This window comes from Cornus florida, unplaced genomic scaffold (assembly GCF_030987335.1).
Source record: "Cornus florida cultivar Cherokee Brave unplaced genomic scaffold, ASM3098733v1 CherokeeBrave_3.0.0_Hap2_Chr01, whole genome shotgun sequence".
Lineage (NCBI taxonomy): Eukaryota > Viridiplantae > Streptophyta > Magnoliopsida > Cornales > Cornaceae > Cornus > Cornus florida.
Window position 1 is genome coordinate 65,161,985 of NW_026775571.1, and position 25,401 is coordinate 65,187,385.

At 37.8% G+C, this 25,401-nt stretch overlaps 2 protein-coding genes across 2 annotated transcripts; one reads left to right on the plus strand and one right to left on the minus strand.

The window, feature by feature from the left end:
* Positions 1-1,244: 1,244 nt before the first annotated feature.
* Positions 1,245-3,463, plus strand: LOC132299085 (pentatricopeptide repeat-containing protein At1g04840; the record flags this gene model as incomplete). Its single annotated transcript, XM_059795539.1, is given in 2 exon segments — positions 1,245-2,454; positions 2,578-3,463. Coding segments are annotated over 2 exon segments (2,043 nt in total), but the record flags the coding sequence as incomplete, so codon positions are not given.
* Positions 3,464-5,318: 1,855 nt separating this feature from the next.
* LOC132273702 (xyloglucan endotransglucosylase/hydrolase protein 2-like) lies at positions 5,319-7,339 on the minus strand. The gene is made up of 4 exons (XM_059774738.1): positions 7,177-7,339; positions 6,585-6,685; positions 6,304-6,491; positions 5,319-5,697 (listed from the first exon to the last, which is right to left on the minus strand). Exons 1-4 carry the CDS (start codon positions 7,337-7,339, stop codon positions 5,319-5,321), a joined length of 831 nt encoding a protein of 276 aa, XP_059630721.1.
* Between the last annotated feature and the right edge of the window lie 18,062 nt (positions 7,340-25,401).

A 25,401-nucleotide genomic window follows, 5' to 3' on the forward strand; every position in this document is an offset into this window, starting at 1 on the left:
ATCTGGACCAGGTTGCTAAAAGTCGTCGGAGAATGTCGCCAAAGAAGATGATTGGAAAATTATTTCTTTCCCTTTTATTTTTGCAGTCGTTCGAGAGCCCTTTGTTTTTTTTTTTTTTTTTTCTCATCTATTTTCTCTCTCTATTTTGTCTATTTTCTCTCTCTATTATCTGCTTCCTTTTTATTTTTCCAGTCGTTCGAGAGCCTCTATTTCTTTTTTCTATCATCTCTTTTCCTTCTTTTTGCAGATTAATTTTTTTTACTAATAATAAGATGTAATTTAAAAAAACAATATAAATTTATTTTATTCCAACTTTCTTACCAAAGATAGGAATGAGAATGAGCATTTCATTTTTACACATTTCATGTTTGCAACCAAACGGTAAAATAAGAATCATCATTCCCATTCTATTTTCACCTCGATTCTCATTCCATTTTAATTCATTTCACCACACCAAATATGTCCTAAAATTACATTAGTGCTTACGTGGAATGCTCTAGTGTGGTTATTTTTGTCCTAACAAATATGGGGTAAAGTGTGTGTGTGTATATATATAAAGGTAATTGGATCCTCTGATTATTTTGATATCTTATCATCAAAATTAATCAAATAATGGAAGGTGGAGTACATTTCACATACTCTGTTTGAATGTCAAATCTCACCACGAATGTCATTTTTGAAAAATAACTTGTATATGTCTACCTTACCCCCAAATTTCTGGGGATGTACTTTACCCTTCTAAAAGGTCCCCTATTCTATAAATTTAAATTCTTAAGACCTCGTCCTTCTCGTATGAACTTAAATTTTTTTGTAAAGATTATAGGAGTAAAGATTATAGGAGTATACAATATACGGAGTACTAATGTAATTTATTCTATTTATATATTTGTAGTAGTTTATATAATACTCGTATACAAAATGGTCTGGATGAAAACCCAACCAAAATCGACCACCTCTCGCCGCCGTTACTCATCCCCACTCCTTATCCGGCCACTGCTATCCCTTGACTCTCGATATATATATAGATTATAGAGAGAGAGGAGAAGATTTTTGGAGAGAGAATGAATAATAATTGAACTGTGTCTGTTTTTTAGGGGTGTTATAGTGGTGGTTTGGGGCCTGGGGATTCATGACCCGGAATTAATGGTATTGACGGTGGACAGTAGAGAGCGGCAGCGGCGGCGAATTGCCAATACCCATAAAGCGTTAGTATTCTAAATGAGAGCTCGTCATGTTCTCCCTAAATTCAACTCCGTTCCCGCCAAAACCACCCCCTCCTCCCCAAAAAAGCTACTGCTTCATATGATCAATCCTTCACGGAAACCACCCACTCTCGCGGAGGTATTATTCCGATTGAAGCCCACTTCATATCTCTTATTCACGCCTCCAAAAACACCCAACAACTCAAGCAAATCCATGCCCAGATCATCGGTCACAACCTGTCTCAGACCAGTCGGGTCGTAACCCAGTTAATTTCTTCATGTTCTTTACTAAAATCAGTCCATTATGCTTTGTTGGTCTTTCGCCACTTCGCTAATCCTAACTCGTTCCTTTTCAATGCATTGATTCGTGCACTTGCGGAGAATTCTCATTTCCAGAACTCAATTTCCCATTTAACACTAATGTTGAGGTTGAATATTCGACCTGATCTTCTCACGTTCCCGTTCATTCTCAAGTCGGCTTCGGCATTGCTTGAACCGGAGATGGGCAGAGTACTTCATGGCCAAATCTCGAAAGTGGGTGTTGAATTTGATTCATTTGTGCGAGTTTCGTTGGTTGATATTTATGTGAAAGTTGAGTTGTTGGGTTTTGCTGTGCAAGTATTTGATGAAAGTCCTGTAAGAAACAAGCTGCAGAGTGTGCTCTTATGGAATGTTGTTATTAATGGATGTTGTAAAGTAGGTGACTTGAAGAAGGCCATGGAGCTATTTGAGGCAATGCCTGAGAGGAACAGTGGGTCTTGGAATAGTTTGATAAATGGGTTTATGAGAAACGGAGAATTGGATAGGGCAATAGAGCTTTTTGATCGTCTGCCAGAGAAAAATGTGGTTTCTTGGACCACAATGGTTAATGGGTTTTCTCAAAATGGAGATCACAAAAAGGCTTTGCTGATGTTTTTTAGGATGCTGGAGGAGGGTGTGAGGCCTAATGATCTCACTGTTGTTTCTGCCCTTTCTGCTTGTGCAAAAATTGGAGCCCTTGAAACTGGATACCGGATTCAAAATTATCTCTCAAGCAACAATTTCAAGTTGAATAGATTCATTGGAACTGCCTTGGTGGATATGTATGCAAAATGTGGGAACCTCGAGTCTGCGAGTCGAGTCTTTGATGAGACAAAAGATAAGGATCTCCGTACGTCGAGTGTAATGACATGGGGTTGGGCAATACATGGATGTTTTGAGCTAGCTCTTGAATGCTTTGATAGAATGAGATCAGCAGATATGAAATTTCTATGTCTTGTGGTTTTGTCTGTGATCCTGCATATGGTCATTTTAGAGATTCGTACATGTCTTGTGGTTTTGTCTGTGATCCTTCAGATGATCATTTAAAGATATTGATATATGTCCATGCTTTCAGGAATAAACCCAGATGGAGTTGTCTTTCTTGCCATCCTAACCGCATGTTCACATTCTGGGCAAGTAGATCAGGGACTGAGTTTCTTTGACAGCATGAAGCTTGATTATTCCATTGACCCAACTTTGAAACATTATGCATTAATTGTAGATCTATTTGGAAGGGCTGGTTGGCTTCATGAAGCTCTAACTTTCATACAAAGCATGCCATTAGAGCCTGATTTTGTGATATGGGGAGCACTATTTTGTGCTTGCAGGACTCATAGAAATACTGAAATGGCAGAATTCGTTTCAGAGAAGCTCCTGCAGCTCGAGCCTAAGCATCCTGGGAGCTATGTCTTTTTGTCAAATGTTTATGCCGGGGTAGGGAGATGGGAAGATGTCGAAAGAGTGAGAACTTTAATGAATAATAGAGGTGTAGAGAAGGATCCTGGATGGAGTTATATTGAGGTGGAGGGCCAGGTGCATAGTTTTGTAGCAGGTGCTCATGCTCATGAGCGTGCAGAAGAGATTAACTTAAAATTAGAGGAGATAACAAGAAGTGCTAGGGAACAGGGTTTTATGCCTGAAACTGAGTGGGTACTTCATAATATTGAAGAAGAGGAGAAGGAAGATGCACTGGGAAGTCATAGTGAGAAATTGGCTCTTGCCTTCGGGCTAGTGAGTACTGCTTCTAGGACGACCATTAGGATTTTTAGAAACCTAAGAATCTGCGGGGATTGCCATTCTATGATGAAATATGTTAGTAAGATTAGTCAAAGGGACATAGTATTGAGAGATATAAAACGATTTCATCATTTCAAGGATGGAACTTGCTCATGCAAAGATTTCTGGTAAAGTTGTAAGTGCAATCCAACTTGCTTTAATATAAAATCATTTTTTTTTTTTCATTTGCATTGATTCATAGTCTAATTTATGAATGGAATTGAAAAGATATTACTAAAAGATGAAATAGTCTAGCTTGAAATTACATAATGGGAACTTTTTTCTACGACCTCAACATAGAAGAACCGTATTCAGTTATTTGGGTCAGCTACTAAAATCCTTTTATCTTTTCACCCTGTTTTTGGTGGTCATTTTTTACTACTTTGATCCATTGTTTTTTGCCTTCCCATTGTTTTTTGCCTCCCAAGTGTGAAGCCCTCCTACCAACTTTCTTAACAGTACCTTCAATTACTTTGGGTCCAAATCTAACAAGACATTCCTAAACAAAGGCCAACCCAATTATTATTTGAGACACATGCAACATGATGATTCTAACTGCTTCCTAACTCCTTCCAAGATGCTTCTTTCTTCTAACTTCTTTTTGGTAACTCATCTATCCCAATCATCTGCTGCCTCAGTTGACACATAATCACCAGATTCACCACATGTCGCTTACTCACCAATTTCGGCCAAAAGGGATTGTTTGGGTGTAAACAGATGTAACCTTCATTTCGAATCGGTGTTCAATTATATAAGTTGTCAAATAACCTAGTTACCATTGTTTTGACATGGAAATTGCTAACACAGTGTTAAGCATCTCTATCTCTCAATTACCTGACAAAACCAAACCCATCATACGTGATGCATTCCAGCAGCAACAACAAATTAATATTAGACCAGTTAAGTATGTGAAAGAAATAAAAAAATCTACTATGACAAACTTCATAAGCACTTTTTTCATACTTACTAGCTTCACTCATGTAATCTGTACATAAATGTCATAAAGCAGTATATCAATGTAGCTTAATAAAGTAACAAAAAGTGGACCAATCCCAATTATTAGTTTCATTCATTTAACTGTACAATAATATATCAATGTAGCTATTCAGGGAAAAAATAATAATAATAATATCAATGTAGCTTAATAAAGTTACAAATAGTGGATTTAAAATCAAACTTATGCGTTATTAATGCTAACATGACTTGACACACAAATTGGTGCCTGTTTATGATTTACCTATCAATGATGGTAGACCAAACAATGGGTACCCCAATAATGATAGAGTAAAGAAATTCAAGTTTTTGTTAATTAATTTCGTTAGGTGTTTTCTGGTATCAATGTTATGTGCCAAAATCTTACATTCTCTTTTCAAATTTTTAGCCCATTTGGTTTTTGTCACTGGGGAAATGAAACTATTGAAGATTTAAATGGAGAAATCAGTGGAGGGAAATCTTTCAGTAATTGATGTTGTTTCCTATTATTGAAGATTTGATGTTATAGAGGAATCAATGGAGAAAAATCCTCCTTGTTTCCTATTCTACTTTAGTTAGTTACATTGTTCCATTTTCTGAAATTTTAACTTGTAAAAATTTAATGATAGATATGGAACATAATAGCTTGAATAATTAGTCAAAAAAAATAAAAAATAATGCTTGAGAATGGAACTCTTCCAGCCATAAGATGGTTATATTTTATTAATTTATGCCAGAACCTAACTTCCCATAAATTTTGTTTTTGTTCTTGTATTTATTTTCTTCTTAGGTCTGGTTTTGTTGCTTGTGTAGTTATTTGATCAAGAATTTATGATGCTGCTTTGCTTATTAGAGTGCTTTGCGATTGATGCCTTATGAAGATGGTTAATGTCTTGAAATCTATGCAGATTTTTTTTTTCTTTTAATCTTTTTCTTTTCCATTGATAAGATTTGGAAGATGAGGTAAATATGCACTAGGAATGATATGCCAGTTTATATTTGATACTGATCTTTCGTACAATAGTTTAAAAGTAGCACCATTAAACTGAAAAGCATTATGGGGTGTTTTCACTGTGGGCATTCAAGTGGAGCTGTTGGGTACCTTTGTGTGTCATTGCAGTAATCATAGTTCATGTATCCTTGTTTCACAGTCTCATATTGGCTTTCTTGGTCCCGGGATAGACTCCAATACTCCTCTCTGTTCCACCAAAACTGGGAAGAATAGCAACCTGTGCCAAAGTTATCGGTGCATCCATCGATGCCAAAGCTTCGAAAATGAGCTCTGAATGGTGCGTGATTCCAATCAATTTTAGTCTCCCCACCATCTGTGGCCCAATTATCTCCATCCCATATACTTGCTTCTACTTGCATTGGTTGTGTTGGGTACCCAACTCCTATCTCTCCCCTGTTCTTGAAAACCCGAATGGGAGTATAGTCGATGAAAAACCTGGAAAGACAGCACCAATAACTCTTATGGAAAATGCCGGTAAAGCACAACACAATCAAGCAATAACAGAAAATGTAAATCACGAATCACACGGATACACAAAACATTTAATGTGCTTCCGCTTATAGCCTATGCCCACAGTGACGATTGATGAATAGTTTTCACTATCGAAAGAAGAAAAGAGATTTCAAGTCTCTCGAACCCTAACCCGTCACAAAGCGACCTGGACAGATAAAAGAATTCTGGCCAAAACTCAACAATAACAAAAGAAAATAAGTTAGAATTCAATGGTTGGTAATGTAAGGACCATATTGGATTGAGTTGGGTAGCCCAGTTAGTAGAGGCAAGGCATTCCCTTGAGTCGTGTAGGAGCCCAGGTTTGACTCATCTCATCCCCCCTTCCTTGCCATGTAAAAAACCATATTGAGTTCTTAAAACATTGTTTAGTTGTTTTGTTGTACCATGAGAAGAAGATAAATTAGTGTATACCATTTTACTTCTTCGTTTGTTTGTTTAGTACTATTTAGGTTCAAGAAAGTTGGAAGTTTGGAACATTGGCCATGTGAACTCATGATTTGAAATTAGTAGTAAGTAGTGTTATCTTACACTATCTGGTGTTGGTTCCATAAGATTCTGTAAGTATGGAAGCTTGCAGTGGGATCAAACCATAGATGGATCCTCTGCTCTCTACCTCCTACTCCATTTGTAAAGACATTAGTCTGGACTAAGTAGGGCTTCCCTTCTCTGTTACCCAGAAACTCAAAGTCCAATTCGTTGCCATTGTGTGAAGTCATCTGCCAAAAGATAAAAAATAGCATTAGTTTCAGTGACTACTTCAACTCTCGAATGGTTATTCTTTTATGGCATAAAATCACATACTATCTTACATAGAAAGCTGTTACGACGCCTGCAGAGTCTTTGTCAGGTAACTTTATCCTGAAATGGAAGAACCCAGAGCTATAACTCATCTTGGATTGAATTCCAGATCCTGTTCACCATCGAACATCAATGAAAATTGAATCCCACTTGAACTATCATGCCAAATAGAGAGTCTAATATGGTCTTATAGTTTCAAGCACTATAAAACTCTTTAATGTATGATTGGTGAAACTGCAATATATATAATCAACTTAGGCTTTTTCTTGTTATTTCATTTTTGTTGCCATAAAGCCTTATTGATTATTGAAGCTTTCTTTATTGCATCATATAGTGTATGGTACACTAAGCATTGACAGAATTTCTAATAGAAAAAGTTACTACAAGAAATATGTTTCTTGTAAATGATAAAATGCCCTGAAAAAAGAAAAGAAAGGAAAAGAAAAACCATAAATGAAATAAGAACCAATGGACATTAGCTCAAAATGGTATAAGTCGAGCCCTGCAAGGGGCAATATTGTGGGTGTGTGCGCGTTTCCTTGAACTTTCAGGGAAAAAGAACATATAAATAAGAGAGGTGGAAGGTAAGGAATTAAGAATGACCAGAGGATTGGTCAAGGGAGAGCTGAACATCCTTGCCCTCGTGTTGAGACCAGACATGATCAGCTCCAAATGCAACATTGTAGTTTTCATCATAGCTGGACTGTTGTGCTAATATTTTCCCCACCAGAACTATCATAAAGAAGCTCAGTAGATGCAAACCCATGACTTGAATTGTTAATTTGTGAGAATTGTAGAACTATTCCAACAACTTCCTCCCCCCCCCCTCTCTCTCTCACTCTCTATGTCTCTCTCTCTATATATAGAGACATAGAGTGAGAGAGAGACAGATGGTGTATATAGTATATATCATCAGATCACCAACTATTAGAGACATGCAAAGAGACTGTGATCCGGAGGGTATGCTCAATTCTTTGTGCAGGTAGGACTTAGGAAACTCATTCAACTGGAAAGTTTGATTATATATACACTTGATGCTTTTTGGGGAATCATTTTAGTGTTTAAACAAATGTGTACTAGCTCTTAATCGCATAAGATGCATTCATGTGATGTTGTGGGGGGAATTGTTGTTTCGCAATAATATTTTTTAACTCATTTTTCGCATACAGGTTGTGAACTCTATTTGGTATTCTCTTACAGTTTAGTATATAAGGGTGCTTAGCGATGTGTTTTTTTTTATTTTTTTTAGTAAATATAATGGCGCTTAGATTTTGGAGTGGGGCTTAAATATTTGTATCTCATGTCATGCTTTTCCAATTCCAAATTCAAGGCGTTGGTTCGGTGACGCCAAACGTATAAACACACCATTTCCTGTCTCCATATTAAAAAGGAGTTAGAAAACCATGATATAATCTGCACCCCTTTCCTAAATTCATTTTACCATTTCCTATCAAGAACATAATTATAGCCAATATCAGTTTCCCATTTGAGAGATACCATATGGTTTAACATAAATGAAAAGAATAAAAATCGATAATGTTGTGTTCGGGAGCATTGAATGTTTTTCAATTCCAAATCCAAAGGATCGATTCAAAATTCAAGCCTTAGAGTAGCCATGTTGTGAAATACCCAAGGTTGGGTCTATATATCACGAGTCCTCCCTCCCTAAGACTATATTGTAACGGGATAAGAACTTGGTATTGTTCATTTTAGAAAATATTAAAGAAATCATGCTTCATTTAATTTTTCTTTTTCATTTAATTATAAACTAGACATTTTTCACTTATTCACCCTAACTTTTTTACTCATTTCCAATTGCTCCTTTGAGGACTTGAACCCGAGAAAGTACCATCATAATCTTTGGTGCCTAATGAAAGTAATTGAAACAAGAAAACACAAAGCTAATGGCGAATACAGACGAAAATGACTAGCAGAGAGAGAGCATTGATGGTCCAGTAAATGAGCTTAAGGTCGAGTGGGAAAGGTACAGTGATGGCGAAGAAGAAGGCCGTGACACCAAATAGGACCCCAACATGCTCGAGCACTTGGGCTTGATTCGGGAACTTGGGAGAGATGTACTTGGACACAAACAGAGCAGCCACAGCGACCACCATTGCGAGACATAGCAAGTGGAAGTTCACAGAAAGTGAGATCGGGGCACAAGTTTGGAAGGATTGTAGAGCGACTGCAACTGCCCATGAGAAGCAAAATCGGATTACTATCACCGACCAATCTAGATTGCAGTGGGCATTGTTAGGAATGACTACTGCTGGTTCAGGCTTTTGCTGGGGATGTTGATGCTCAATCATTGCAGCTTCGGGGTCGAGAGTAGACATAATTGGTGAAGGTGGTGGTGGGCTTGGTTGTGATGAAATGGGCGGGTTGCAGCACACTCATTCATTCTTCTCTTGCTTTTAAGACTTACGTTTATTTTTTCTCAAATAGGCTGCCCTATTAAGGAAAAAAAAAAAAAATAGGAAGTTTCCAGGAAACTTCTGTACGAGTTGTTGATACTCAATTTAAATGTTGGTGATTATAATAATGTTATCATCAAGTAGTTTTTTCCTAGGAAATATTCCAGTGGCGGCAAGTCCTACAAGCCAAACGAACAGAAGAAGGTTTGTGGGACCTCTGTTATACACCACTGACTAAACTCACTCTCATTTGCTAATACGGATGAGAACACCACTCGTTCAAAGTCGGAACACAATTTATATGTAACACACTTATTTTTAGCATGTAGCACAATTAAATCTAAAGTCAACTTGATTAATAGAAGACGCAATACCATTATTTTATTACTTAATTACTGAAAGAAAGAAAAAAAAAAAAAAAAAAACAAAAACACACTATTATTTCAAAAAAAAAAAATTATTTTTTGTACAAGTATTTGGAACATATTTAAAATAAAAGTGAGTATATTAGAGTATCACGGAGCTCCGTGCAGCCTTAGCACATTCAAGCGCCCTTGAAGTGCTAAGTCAATTTACGGGATGTTAGTGTGGAATGTTACTGTGGTGGTAAATTTCCGCTCCGATGAAAACAGGGCACGCCATCAAGAGAAGAACCAATAAAGGTGTACCATGCGGCACTGCAAAGCAATGGGTTGAGACTGCGCCCATCAAACTAAGTGGAGCAGGCCGAACCATAGGCGAGAGGATTGGGACGAGGGGAAAGGCCAGGCCCATCAAATATTCAGGGCCGGCCCAATGCATTAAACGATTCATGCCACCAATCCGAGTCCTCTTGGGGAAAGGAAATTGATATGATGTATACAATTCCAAATACACAAACTAGTGAAGTTATAGAAGGGAAACAAATATATACAAAGAAATAACTTAGTGGACAAACAATACTGTAGAGCACTTTTTTTTTTGTGTGTGTGTGTTGTGTTGCATTATTTTTGCTGACTATTCTTAATTTGCAAATTTCTGCACTTAGCTTAGTAGAAACCAAGACTAAAGAAGTACTTGCCTGCTAGTGTAGTGAAGGAAGAGTAGTAAGACAAGTGAGCAAGAGAGTTTGGGAGCGTGAAACTTGTATTTCTTGAGAGCTCTTTACAACACTTTTGCTTATAGGAGCAAATGAACTCCCATTTTCTTATATAGGCAAGGGGTCATCGATTTATCGGTTGGGAGAATTCTAGAATACTTCAAAGAATAATCTCTACAAGTCTAGATACATCTAAAGGAATCTATACAAATTTGTACAAGTCTAGACAACTTTGTATAACTCTAGAGAATTTCAGAAGGATTCACACTTGTGTAGAGAAGTCTAGAAAGTTCTCGATCCATGCAAGCTACCTATGTCATCTGTTTGTGTGCCTACATGGCATAACCTTCTTTAGTAGGGCGTAACACTCTCCCCCACCTAAGCTCGCAACGCTCTCGTAGTACTCTCTTCCTTAAACCATTGGATGTGCTCCACAAACTGCCAAAGTGCATCCTCATGCTCCTAGCTTGCTTTGCTATCCGATAAGTTCTTCCATTTCATTAAGTAATCTGTATACTTGGGCACTCCTCTCCTCATCACGTGATTGGCAAGGATGAAATACACTTCCTTGTCAAAGAATGTGATGACGGTGATGGGTGTCTGTTGCGATATGCACTGAGTAGGATCCTCTGTGCCTCTGAGGTACGACTTCAACATGCTAACATGCACGGATGACCGGATGGATCTTCAACTTAGGTGGTAATTGCACATCATTGGAGACCTTTCCCACCCATTTGACAATAGGGAATGGACCCCTTGTGCATCACCCGAAGTGTTTTGACCTGTTGGGGTTGTAGCTTTACCATCACTTGGTCTCCTCCATGTAATCCACCCGACTTTACTTTGTGTCGACCCACTTCTTCATCTTCTTTGCTGCCTTCTCAAGTATGTCCTTGCTAAGTCGGTCTACTCATGCCACCTCTTAGCAAACTTGTAGACCATCGGACTCTTCCTATCACAACTGGAGGCAATGGTATTAGGTGTCATAAGCTGATGTTCGATGGCAACCTCGAAGGGACTATGATTGGTAGCCCGACTCTGTTGTAGGTTATAGGAAAATTGCGCCACTTCAAGGAGTTTGGTCTAATCCTTCTGGTTAGCACTCACATAGTGCTGTAAATATAGTTTTAATAAAGTGTTTTAAATATAGTTCTAAATTCATTTTACCATTTCCTGTCAAGAACATAATTATAGCCAATATCAGTTTCCCATTGGAGAGATTCCATATGGTTAACGTAAATGAAAGTAATAAAAATCGATAATGTTAAAAAATAAACTTGATTTTAGTATTTCATTAATCATTTTAAGTATTTGTTTTACATAGAGTATGTGGGCATTTAGCATGTTAGTGGGTAGTAGTAAATTATCTTAATGAGAACTAGTATATGAGAGTTAAGACTAACTGGTTATGTTAGTGGGAGTTATACCTACTAAATATCATGTTAGTGGGAATAGTGGGTGTAATTGGGCATTAAAATGTAATTGGTTACATATGTCTTAGAGCCTATATAAACTCATGTACTATACCTATTTTAAGTGAGTAGAAGAATAAGATGAATTAGTAGAAGTGAAATAAAAAAAAATTCCAAGTATTCCTCCATATCATTCTCTTCCAAAATATTATTGAGTGTTTTGTGTATTTATGCCACTATTTCTAACAAAGCGGTATCAGATAAAAAGCCAATAGAATGGTATTAGAGCAAAAGCCAACAAAGTGGTATCAGAGCCAGGTTCCATATTAGAGCCAGATTTCATATTCAAAGCCTAGATGATCCTGAAGGCCTTACAAAGTTGATTCCTATAAGGTTCAACATTTTGAGAAAACCATATTTCTCCTTGATGACGATGAAGAGGAGAAAATGTATTTTTTTAGTGAGAAGATGATATTCTCTAATTACAAGAGAATGAGAATCATTATGACTTCATACCTCAAAGCATTTGAGTTGTGGGATGTTGTTGGAGAGGAGCCAAAGAATGGCATGCCCAATAAGCTTCGTGAAAAGAAAGAAGAAAAGACATTGGTAGTGTTGCAAAAAGTAATACATCAAGAAATTTGGGAGTATTTTGGAGAGTCCAAAACTCCAAGTTGTGTTTAGAAGATGCTCGAGGTCGTCACTTCCATTCATAGAGGTGAATCACTATCCATAGAGTATTGGGTACAATGCTTTGAGGATGATGAGTTTACGAAAGATGATTATCAAATTCTTGAAGACAAATTTGTGGAGAATGAAGAGGAATGCCATGCAAATGAAATTGACCATTTTGAAGATTCAAAAGTTGAAGAAGAACTTGAAATGGTGAATAAGGAAGAAGTAAAGAACGGTGTTGAAGAAGATATTGAAAAAGTGGAGGAAATTGAAGTGGAAAGAGAAATTAAAGAAGAAGAAAGTGTTAAGGAAGAGGCAAAAGTTGATGAAGCTGATGAGTTAACATCTTCAGGTATGGTTACAAAATTCACCTTCAAAGAAGTTATATTTGATTTATTTGATAAAATTATGATTTCTTCATATTCATCTCAATTGGAAAACGAAATCAAATATTATGATAATTGTGTTGTTGTGGAGAATGATGAACTTCTCTTGAAGAAAGTTACTCCAAAGGAGTATGAGACTGAAGCTCAAGATGATAAGAAATTCTTAAATTATTTTTTAAAAAATAGTTTGGAGAATTTTGTAATTGACACAGGTTGGGTGAATATGGAGTTATTTTTTGACTCTAAAGAAGAAGCACATGTGAAGTTGAAGAGCCATACAAAATTTAAGAAGAAAGAAGATGGATGGAGTGCTTGTGTGAAGAAGATAAAAATTGATCACGAGAAGACATTATTCAAGAAATTGAAGATTTTTCACAAGCCATATACATCCATGGAAATGGCCAAAAAGATTGTTCCAGTCGAAAGAGGTGGAACTAAAGACCAACTAACAAACTTTTGATCAAGCCCCCAAGATTAATAAGAAGGTTTTTCAAGTTACAAAATCAAGTTAAAAAGGGGGTGTTGAAAAATAAACTTGATTTTAGTATTTAATTAATTATTTTAAGTATTTGTCTTACATAGAGTATGTGGGCATTTAGCATGTTAGTGAGTAGAAATAAATTATCTTAATGAGAATTAGTATATGAGAGTTAGTGTGATGGTGAAGGTTATGTAAAATCAAAGGTCATGAGCGTTAAGACAAAATGATTATATTAGTGGGAGTTATACCTACTAAATATCATGTTAGTGGGAATATTGGGTGTAATTGGGCATTGAAATGTAATTGGTTACGTATGTCTTAGAGCCTATATAAACTCATATACTATACCTATTTTAAGTAAGTAGAATAATAAAATGAATTAGTAGAAGTGAAACAAAAAAAATTTCCAAGTATTCTTCCATATCATTCTCTTCCAAAATATTATTGAGTGTTTTGTGTATATATGCCACTATTTCCAACAAAGTAGTATCATAGAAAAAGCCAATAGAGTGGTATTAGAGCAAAAGCCAACAAATAATGTTATGCTCCGGAGCATTGAATTTTTTTTTCAATTCCCAATCCAAGGATCGTTTCAAAATTCAAGTTTTAGAGTAAGCCATGTTGTGAAATACCAAGGTTGGGTCTTAGAACTTGGTACTGTTCATTTAAGAAAATATTAAAGAAATCATGCTTCATTTAATTTTTCATTTTCATTTAATTATAAACCAGACATTTTTCACTAATTCGCCCAATGGAAGTAAATTTTTTACTCACTTCCATTTATTCCTATGAAGACTTGAATTCTCGACCTTCTACTTTGGAAGGTGAGAAAGTACCATCATAACCCTTGGTGCCTAATGAAAGTAATTCAAGCAAGAAAACACAAAACTAACGGCGAATACAGAGGAAAATGACTAGCAGAGAAAGAGCATAGATGGTCCAATAAATGAGCTTAAGGCCGAGCGGGAAAGGTACAGTGATGGCGAAGAAGAAGGCCGTGACACCAAATAGGACCCCCACATGCTCTAGCACTTGGGCTCGATTCGGGAACTTGGGAGAGATGTACTTGGACACAAACAGCGCAGCCACTGCAACTACCATTGCAAGACATAGCAAGTGGAAGCTCACGGAAAGTGAAATCAGGGCACCAGTTTGGAAGGATTGAAGAGCGACTGCAACTGCCCATGAGAAGCAAAATCCCATTACTATCACCGGCCAATCTAGATTGCAGTGGGCATTGTCAGGAATGACTACTGCTGGTTCAGGCTTTTGCCGGGGATGATGCTCGGCTTCGGGGTCAAGAGTAGACATAGTTGGTGGAGGCGGCAAGTTTGGTTGTGACGAAGAGGGCGGGAGATTTTGCAGCACGTTCTCCTCCAATCTTCTCTTGCTAGCAAGGACTTGTTTATTTCCCTTTTATAGGATAATCTATAATATGTAACCTTAGTCTTTTTGTATGAGTTTTACATTTAATTTAATTTAATTAGAGCTGATTATAATAATGATACTAATCAGTCACATCATGTATCATTTTCATAGGAAATTATTGTTCCAAGTGGCAACGACTCTAAACTTGAGACAAGACATATAGGGCAAATCGATTTCATCCAAAAAGGTTGGATAATCTCTTATACGTCACACTTAGTCCCTGTTTGGTTTGTGCAGTGTAGTATTCTGTGTTGTTCCCTTCAATGCTATAGTAACCATTTTCAGAACACATGTTGTTTGGCCCGCCTTATTTTGTTCTCAACAGTAGTGAAACACTTTCGGAACCAATCCAAAATTTGGCCCAAAAGTTGGAACAACAATTTGGTGTTCTATGTTGTTCCAGGCCCAATTTTTTTCTACTGTAGCGGAGATAATAATAAATTTTTTTCAGGACAAACAATTTCAGCCTCCCAATCGCCTCCGTCTCTATTCTCGTTCTCAACTTTGGAACTTGCTCCCTCTCTCTCTCTCTCTCTCCAACTGCAAACACAAAATCTACAAGGATCCGAAGTTCAAAACCCGCCTCCATCTGTAGCCCCCCCCCCCCCCCCCCCACATCTCTCTCTCTCTCTCTCTCTCTCTCTTTCTGCAATTGCAAACTACAAAATCTATAAGAATCAAAAGTTCAAAATCTACAAAATCTTTAGATCTGTGAAGTTGAAAACCCATATCGACATATCATTTCAGATTGTTCAAAAAATCAAAACCCATATCTTTCAGTTTCCATCGCCCGCTGTTCCAATTCTAGTTTGCCATTCGGAAGCTTTGTAATTCTTGTTTGTATGGGTTTTGATTGTGTGTATGGGTTTTGATTGTGCGTATGGATTTTGTTTTAGATTGTGTGTATGGGTTTTGTTATAATTTTTTTTTCATATTGTGTGTATAGGTTCGCTGTTCCAGTTCTGGTTCACCGTTCGCAAGCTTTATAATTCTTGTTTGTATAAGTTTTGTTTGTGTATGGGTTTTGGTTTAATTTTTTTTAGGGTAAATCATTTCAGTCTCCCAGACGCCTCCATCTCTATCCTTGCTCTCTCTTTCTGCAACTGCAAACTTGCATGGGTTTTGTTTTAATTTTTTTTAGAGCAAATCATTTCAGTCTCCCAAACGCCTCCATCTCTATTCTCCAAATCCATTTTTAGGGCAAATCATTTCAGCCTCCTAATTGCCCTAGTCTCTCTCTCTCTGCAACTGCAATTCTGTGTGTATGGGTTTTGTTTTAATTTTTTTTTCTAAATCAACTAATCAAGCTCTGTAATTCTTGTTTTGCAAGCTAATCAAGCTCTGTAATTAATTTATTTTAATCTTTAAAAAAAAATAATAATAATTTCTATTCCAAAATTCTCACTTCAAATTTTCATCCCAAACACGTTTTGTTCTCATTTCAAAACACTACATCACAAAACACTTGTTCTGTTTTAAGATAGAGCATTACACTACACTACACAACATTTCCCAAACGGGCCCTTAACTATGTGCAATATCCGTTAGTATCTTCATTTGATTCGCAAATTCATGAATTAAATTTGAAAATTTTTAATCCTACAATTTGGTGACGGATTCATAAATTAAAAATCAATAAGGATCAGCTCAGGTCAGGATCTTAAAAATTCGATTCTATTAATTAAAAATATATTATAAGCAAATATTACATATATAATAATAATAATAATAAGTTTTAACCCTATCTAATCCTATTCGCAAGTGAAGCATTTGAGAAAATATTATATAATGGTCACTGTAAATGAATTATGCACTAGTACATATTAAACGAAGCATTTGTGGATATTAATTGATATTAATAATAGTGCATAATATATACACACACACACACACACACACACATAAAGTTCCCACGGATGGCAACTGAAAATTAATTTTTTACTTGATATTAATAATATAGTACATAATATTTTAAACCCATGTTTATATGACAATCGCATCATTTTCCGTCATTAACAATTATTTTCTAATTGGATTGGTTTGGCTTAAGAACATTTATTTTGTATAGGTTACAATAGATTCATTTTCTTTGGACCATGGTCAAACAAACAAAAAATTAGTGGATTTAAAAAAAAAAGCCGGATCATGGATTGTAGGTATTGAATTAAATCAAAATTTTCCAATCTATAAGATGCGGATGAAATTAAATTTAATGTCTAATCTGATTGTTTTTATTATTATTGTTTTTCGAATGACCACATATGTTACAAGACATTTATTTCCTGTACGTAACAAATTAAATCAAAATTCAACTCGATTAATCAAAGATGCAACACCATTATTAAATTCTTGTTTTTCATATTATTGTGTTGTAGATATATAATGTAAAGCGAGTACATCAGAGGATCTAAACTCCTCCCCGAAGACAAAATGTGAATCAACTAAACTATCATGTATGGGACCAGGAGGACTTGGTTCATCATAGGAAGTAGTGTAAATTATCATTCTTTTTAGGGTTAACAGTGCTGTGGAGGGAAAAATCTCCCTCCAATAAGAACTGTACACGTCATCGCAATATAAATACCTATCACAAATGTCAGAAGTCCATCCTACTCAAAGCCCAGTCCAAGCTCGTTGACAACCCAAAATTATAAGACACTAGCCCAAGGTCACAGCTAATTGATCTCTGTAGCATTGCTCAAGCCCGAAACAAGAGATCCAGCCTGTTAGCAATGTCACATGGATCAGGTTACTTATAGACCAAATCCATTGAAAGGAAATTAGTCCTATTAGAAGAAGGATACAGCAAAGAAAGAAACTACTACACAAGAAAAATTATACAAAGGAATGAGCTCTATTTGTAAAGAATTTATGTAGGGAAAGAATTGGAGGACAAGCAATGCGAGTCCTACCATAATTCAACCAATCTTTTGTGTATAAATAGAGGCCCAGACCTCCAATAAAAGGATCAGGCAATTCTACGCTTCTATATATACTGTTCTTGTTTATTTTTATTGTTTGTTGAGTGAGTTGTTTTATTTCTTTTAATCATTATTGGTTGGGCGAAATTTTGCACCTACACTTTGGCGCCGTATATGAAAAACGTATAGAAATATATCCCCACCAAAGTTACAACACTTCAAATTAAAATCTCCAAATCCAGCAATATGACTTGAAATTAAAACCTTCAAGTCCAGGATTTGAACCCAAGTCCTCTACAACAACAACTCTCATGGCCGAAGGTCTCCACGTAGCAAGCCGACCAAAGTCCAACATCCGAACCTCCCACAAGGTTCTTTCCATCAACATTCGGCTTTCGGACAATAATTCGTAGCAAGACTGATGAATGGAAAACCCAAGAGGCATCACGCGTGTTTGCCTTGGTAATCGGATGTCCATCTGAGCTCAAAAAGCCAAGCCATAAATTAATCAGATAAGTGTTATGATCTTGATTTCGTGTTAATATTTATATATATATATGTTCTTGATCAACAAATCCAACATGCATAATTATTATATAAGCACTAGCTACAAGTGATTAATTAGTCTTGCTTTACTGATGACGTATTATTATTTGAGTATTACATCACATGAATAGAGGGTTTTGGGTGGACCAGTATATTAAGATCTTAGATATTGGGAAAGAATTACTGATGAAATCTACTGCAAAATCTGATTTATTTTTTATTCATGAATAATAATCAAAAAGCATCCTTTTATTCACATGAATCACCGTTTGAATGAATTCACTGCAAGTCTAACCTATACAACTGTCAAAAGAAATAAGTCAGTATATATTCAATGCTACATTGAATTGTATTGATCAGTATAAGCGACTGCTGTCGTTGATAATCCATCAATAAGTATACACTTGGACAATCAACTGGTTCAGTAACCTTGGATGCTTCCCCACTAGTCGTAGCATCCCTTCACAGAATTTTAGTCTGAAATTAAAGTTTTCTAATTCACTCTTCAAAGGCCTGCAAATCGGCACTTTGCAATCTGACTCTTTACAAAATTTTGAGTGGACCTTCAGTATCATCATGGTTAAATAACATAGTTTGCAATGCTCAGCACCCCCAAAAAGACTGCATTGACTTGCATACATGAGGTATCTTTTGATTTTATGACACATTGTGCTCGGACTACGGACGTTGATTCGAATGTGAAGATTGAGTCGATCTGCGGTTAGTGATTGGAGTTTGGAAGGGCTCTCTGATCGACTCTGACAATGCGATCAAAGACATGATCACAGAGAATTCTCTCTCCATTGAACAACATCTTCACTGTAATATTCACAGCATTCAACCAATTCTTGATCTTCATCTCCAGCAAATTCCAATCCGTCTTGTGAACCTACGACGAACTCAATTTTTCAACTCCAAGCCGATATATGCCTTCATCGATGATCGATTTTCATATAATGTTGTATATCTTCACCCATCACCAGCTGCACATCAAGCCCACCGCGAGTTCAGTTGAAGTTCGCCGTCCTCATGACTGAAACAGAATCCATCCGAGCCAGTTACCATTAAGCCCAGCCACAGCCGCTGCACGTCGTTATCCTTCTTACCGGCCGAGTTCAACCGAGGCGCCGTCGCGGCACCGCCATCAGGCCCGTGCTCGCCGTCAATCTCATCTGATCTGCCGCGAACTACCCACATCTGAGCCGAGCGCAGTTTGATGCAACCACATCTGAACTTCTATATCGCAAAGTATTAGTGTCTAACCAGTAGAGATGAGCAGATGACTGTCGCTACCAGCCAAGCCCGCCGGTGCACCATCGAAAGTTCACAGCCACTTCCTCATGATCGGATCGGAGCTCATCCCAGCCAAGTTACCCATCTGCACCGCCGCCTCTATCATCGCCGGTCGCAAGTCCTCACCAAGCTCGCGGATCTATCTCACCGGCAGTTTCCATCTCACTAACTGTCCATCTTTGCCGCGAGCCCGGCCATCTTTATCTTCGTCCGCTGTCCATCACGGCTTCTCCTTGCTCGCCTCCTCTGTTAATTACTAACTTGTATCAGTTTATATATATATAGCCTAATGGTCATTGTTTGGCTGCAAATGTAAAACTATTCTAGTTTTGGATTAGTCCAGAACTAAACCCGCTTGGTAACCTCATTTGAGAACTGGTTCTGTGGTAACCCAGTTCGAAAATAAATAAATAAATAAATAAATAAATTATTGATTCGAATTGGGGACTCATTTTGGAGCATTCAAAGCTTTATCTTTCGAGATAGCTTGGTCTTCCAAGAACCGAAGAAATCGGGCTCTTAGGTCGGCAAAGTTCTTCCCAGCATTTCATTTTTCAAGGCTAATGGCGAAATAAAGGCTTTCAGAAAATTTTTAAAGATGGGTTGCCGCTAAACGCCACAAACTTCAACAGACTCATCAGCCGAGCATTTCAAACATCCCAGGCCTTTTCAGACACCGGATTTCTCTAATCAGACGCAAATCTCTCTAATCAAATAAGTTTCCCAAATTTGATTTTTTACAGTTAAGGTTCAGCTTTTCGTGATAAAAATCTTTATTAAAAATTAAATTCATATTAAATATATATATATATCAATATTATATGTATATTTACGCATGATGCAATCATATTTTGTTATTCATGTAGACGCTCATTATACATAAAGATTTATGGCTCAGTTTGAACTAAATTGTTTATTCAGCACACTCTATTGTGTAAAAATATAAATGAGAGGCCACCGTAAGCTTCTGTCTTTGTCAACACTCAACAGATTCTTTAGTCTCTCCTTCTTCGGTTGTGATCAGTAATCACTTTTATTCACACTTAATTTACATCTCTCCTCATATATATATACATATGTGTGTGTGTGACTGTCAATGTTATAGTAGATCTACGAATTCATCCCTCTTTCTTTCATCGAGGATTTTTAGCATTACAATTTCAGTCATATCCACTAGCTGATTCGCTCACGATTGACTTTGATCAGACTTTTAGATTATATCCATTAGTTGTTCACTGAAGGTTGATAATTGATCAGAACCTTAGAACCACAACACTTGATATTGTTGGTTCAGACTCTTCAGAGGGATGCACTATTTCATCAATACTCAACTACAAGAAGATTTTGACCCTCTACATTGACTTCTGAAATTTGTTATTAAATAAAGATCCGAGGCCAAAGGCAGTATTGAATGCACGAGCTGTGCTATTTGATCTATTACTTGAAGTCCTAAAATGTTTAATACATTGAGTAACTTCAATGTACTTGATAAACAAGAACGAGTAAATACTTGTTGCTAATTAGAATTTCTAATTACAAATTCAATTGTGATACATAAAAGGTTCTTAAAATTCTTACTTTCTATAAATCAGTTGCTATATGCTACGTGTAATCATTTTTACATGCTTTTGATAACTTTGCTTACGAATAACTTTGTATTTGCTCTGTGTTCGTAGGTTAGTTAATGTTTGGGTTTGATTTATGCGCATTGCAATAAAGATCGATCCCCAAGTGAAGTGGCGAATAGTCCAACTATACAATTATACTATATGTGGCGTCAGAGCGCTAAAAAGTGGGGGCAAGCTTAACCACAAAAAGTCTTGGACTTTAAGAGTCTATAGATACCAGATACCAAAAAAAAAAATTTCTTCTAAGGCACAACGAGCTGCCGAGGAAGAAAATTCATCTTCGGACCTCAAGAGTCCGAGGACTTCAAATTTCCTCTAAGGCACAACGAGCTGCCGAGGAAGAAAATTTATTTTCGGACCTCAAGAGTCCGAGGACTTCAAATTTCCTCTAAGGCACAACGAGCTACAGAGGAAGAAAATTCATCTTCGAACCTCAAGAGTCCAAGGACTTCAAATTTCCTCTAAAGGCACAACGAGCTGCCAAGGAAGAAAATTCATCTTCGGACCTCAAGAGTCCGAGGACTTAAAGTTTCCTCTAAGGCACAACGAGCTGCCGAAGAATAAAATTCGTCTTCGGATCTCAAGAGTCCGAGAACCTCAAAATTCCTCTAACGCATAACGAGCTGCAAAGAAGAATAAAATTCATCTTCGGACCTCAGGAGTCCGAGGACTTCAAAATTCCTCTAACGCATAACGAGCTACAAAGAGGAATAAAATTTATCTTCGGACCTCAAGAGTCAGAGGACTTAAAAATTCCTCTAACGCATAACGAGCTGCAAAGAGGAATAAAATTTATCTTCGGACCTCAAGAGTTCGAGGACTTCAAAATTCCTTTAACGCATAATGAGCTGCAACAGGAATAAAATTTCATGAAAATTACCTCAGATACATCAAAGGTTAAATTTTCATGAAAAAATTCTTTAAGGTACAAAACAGTGCCGATAAATAAAATTACATGAAAATTACCTCGAACTCAAATACGTCGAAGGTTAAACTTTCATGTAAACTCCTCCAAAGCACAAAGAGTGCCGGTGTGTATAATTACATGAAAATTATCTACATCGCCGCCATCAAACGCGACATATTTTTCTTTCCTTAATGGAGACAATACTTTTATCCTATTCGATGTGGGATACAATTTTGCTTCATATATTTCTTTCTTTCCATAAAAAGGGGGGCTATACTTGTACCCTACGATTTTACAATTTTTATGCATTTTTATGCAAAGAAAACCAAAGGCATGTTTCAATAATTTCTTGTGTTCGGAATCTCTTCTTTCATAAGTAACTTACGTGCGGCAACATTTACCGTTACTATTATCCTACATCGATTAGAAATAGAAAGAATATGCAATTAATATATGCATGATTTCATACATCAAAACGCCACGAAGAGAGTCTTCGTGGAGGAAAGTCTCCCAAGCAAATGAATGGGAGACATCCCAGTCACGGTGACTCTTTTTTGTGGCCTCCTATCATTTTTGAGTCCTCGGCCTCACCTACTGCAAGATACTCTTCAAGTGCATGGAATTCTTCCTAGTCTACGCTTCGGACCCTAAGTGTCTAGCTTAATACATATCCTTTTAGGCTCAGCGCTGAGGAATAAAACGCTCCGGACCCAAAGTGTCCGGCTCAGCATACTTCCTCTCAGGCTCAGCGCCGAGGAAGAAAACCCTTCGGACCCTAAGTGTCCGGCTCAGCATACTTCCTCTCAGGCTCAGCGCCGAGGAAGAAAATGATTCGGACCCAAAGTGTCCGGCTCAACATACTTCTTCTCAGGCTTAGCGCCAAGGAAGAAAATGCTCCGGACCCAAAGTGTCCGGCCCAGCGTACTTCCTCTCAGGCTCAGCGTCGAGGAAGAAAATGCTCTGAACCCTAAGTGTCCGGATCAGCATATTTCCTCTCAGGCTCAGCGCCGAGGAATAAAACGCTCCGGACCCTAAGTGTCCAGATCAGCATATTTCCTCTCAGGCTCAGCGCTGAGAAATAAAACGCTTCGAACCCAAAGTGTCCAGCTCAACATACTTCTTCTTAGGCTCAGCGCCGAGGAATAAAATGCTTCGGACCCAAAGTGTCCGGCTCAGCAAAGTTTCCTCTCAGGCTCAACGTCGAGGAATGAAATCGCTTCGGACCCAAAGTGTCTGGTTCAACAAAGCTTCCTCTCAGGTTCAGCGCCAAGGAATAAGACGCTTCAGACCCTAAGTGTCTGGCTCAGCACATTCCCACTCAGGCTCAACGCCGGGGAATAATTCGCTTCGGACCCTAGGTGTTCGGTTCAAAAAGCTTCAGACCCTAAGTATCCGGTTCAGAGTATCTCCTCTCTCATGATCAACGCTGAGGAAAATACTTCATGGGTATTTCCTTCACATGCCCTCACGTTAGTGTAAGGCCCGTTATACATTGGTCCCACAGCGAAAACACACAAGAAATAACAAGTATATACATATATACTCCATACAACTCCATAGCAAGAAAGGTTCCCTTGACAGTTAAAACACTAGAGGAAGAAGCAATCCTCAAATATCAGGTAAATTGTCAAAGAAGATCCATTCCTTATATCCTGCCTACTTTTGCTTCAGATTAAATGAGGAGCTCTCAAACAAGATAATATACTTCAAACATTAACATCCTGCAAAGTGTGTGCAATATTAATGGCATTCATGAACACTCAGTTAACGCAAAATTAAGGCCTGGAAAAGTTACATAATCCCAAAAATATTGTTAATAAAAATAAATTACATGATTCTACTTCCTCTTTGGATTGAAGGGAGTAGAATCAAAAGCATCCACTATAGTAGAGCTTGAGGTTGGAGGAATTGAAGGACCAGGAGTTATAGGAGTTGATGAGATTGGAGGATCTTCTGGGTGAGCCTTCACCATTTCATCAAAAAACACTTCAGCCTCCTGAGCCTTCGGACCCTCATTGTAAGGGAATAACAGCCCCATGTTTGCATCAAAGGCATCATGATCCATCGTTTTGGGGCCTGAACCTTGATTGAAGCCAGACTGGTAAGCTTTTACACTCGACAAGCGCACTAAAGTGGAGTAACGCCTTGCATCTGTCTCCCAGCAGTGACACAAGTTTAAATTGACTCGGTTAAGCGCTGGACTTCAGCCTCCAACGTCTCCACCTTAGTTACAGACTCAGCCAAGCGCTTCTTGTAGACATCCTTTGCTTTAGAAGCAATCTTCGCATTCAGGGATGCATTCAAGGCTTTCTTCTCAGCATTACCAAGGTCTTTCTCTAGCTTCTTGATTGGGAGAGATTGCGCCTCAGCAGTGGCACACAGGGCCATAGTATGATACAGATACCTATATCATCAAACAACAGAGATAACAATGTAAGTATAGTGGAAACAAGAATTAAAAGAGTAGGGAAGGAAAAAGGAACATACCTCTATGGCGCGAACGGGGGCAGATGGAAGTAACTGTTTGAGTCCCATTCTACCGATAATCTCCTCGTCTTTAGGGAGCCACATTCCTCGGGCAACTGCTAGTGCAGCTGATGGATCGGTGATCATAGAATCACCAGAGTTTAGAACCGATTTATCAGCCTTAGAAAAGGAAGGTGCCAAAGGAGTCCCAGTTTCAGCCAGAACATATGCTCTGACTTCATCCTCTGGCTCAGTCTCTTCAGCCTTTTTCTCCTTACTCTTAGAGGGAGTCTTACTCCTGCCAGAGGAAGATGGATTGGGCCTAGTCTTCTTCAGAGGAGGCTCATCAACCTCTGTCTCATGCTCATTCGACCTGATAACTGCTAAGGGCCGGTCTTCAGCAGCTTTCTTCTTTAGGGCCTCAGCCCTCTGTTTTTCTTCCTCAGTCATTGGGAAGCTATCGAAGGTCGGAAGAGACAAATCCATGAGGTCTGCAACTTCAGCTCTGGATGCGATTTCCTTAAGGTTTACCGAGGTAAGCAAATCCTCAATAGAAGGGGGCTCGCACCAAATTTTCTTTTCAAGAAAGGAAAGTCTCTTCTTGGCAACAAAGGAAGGGAATGTCACTGAAACAAGACTAAGAAATTCATAAGTATACCGGAAGAGTAAAACTTGACATAGGAAACAACCAGAATAATTTTTATGTAAAGAGGGGGCATATTCTATACCTAATTTCCCTAATTTACGTGGGATTGGGAGCTTGCTCGATTGAGCCACAACCCATTTCCCTCTAACGATTATCATTCTCTTTTTCCACTTCTTTTCAGAGGAAGGGAGATTTGTGCATATCCTCTAATGCAAGGGAGAGGTAAAGAAAAAACGACCAGGTTCGGTCCCATGCTTAGAAATAGTATAAGTAATCAGCAAGTTAGCAAGAGTCAGATCAAGACTCTCCAGCCTTCGGCGAACTAAGAGTGCCGAGATTATTCGGAAGAAGTTGGGGTTCACTTAAAGGGGTGAAATACCTAACTTATTAAAAACTAAGTGATAGAAAGGGTGAAGGCTGGACCGAAGAGCATTAAGATGCCCAACTAAAAGAAGCAACTTGTCATCTCCAACACCCTCACTAGCACAAAAATTGGCACCCTCAGGGTATTCTACAATCTTAACCCCCTCGGGAATCTTAAAATCAT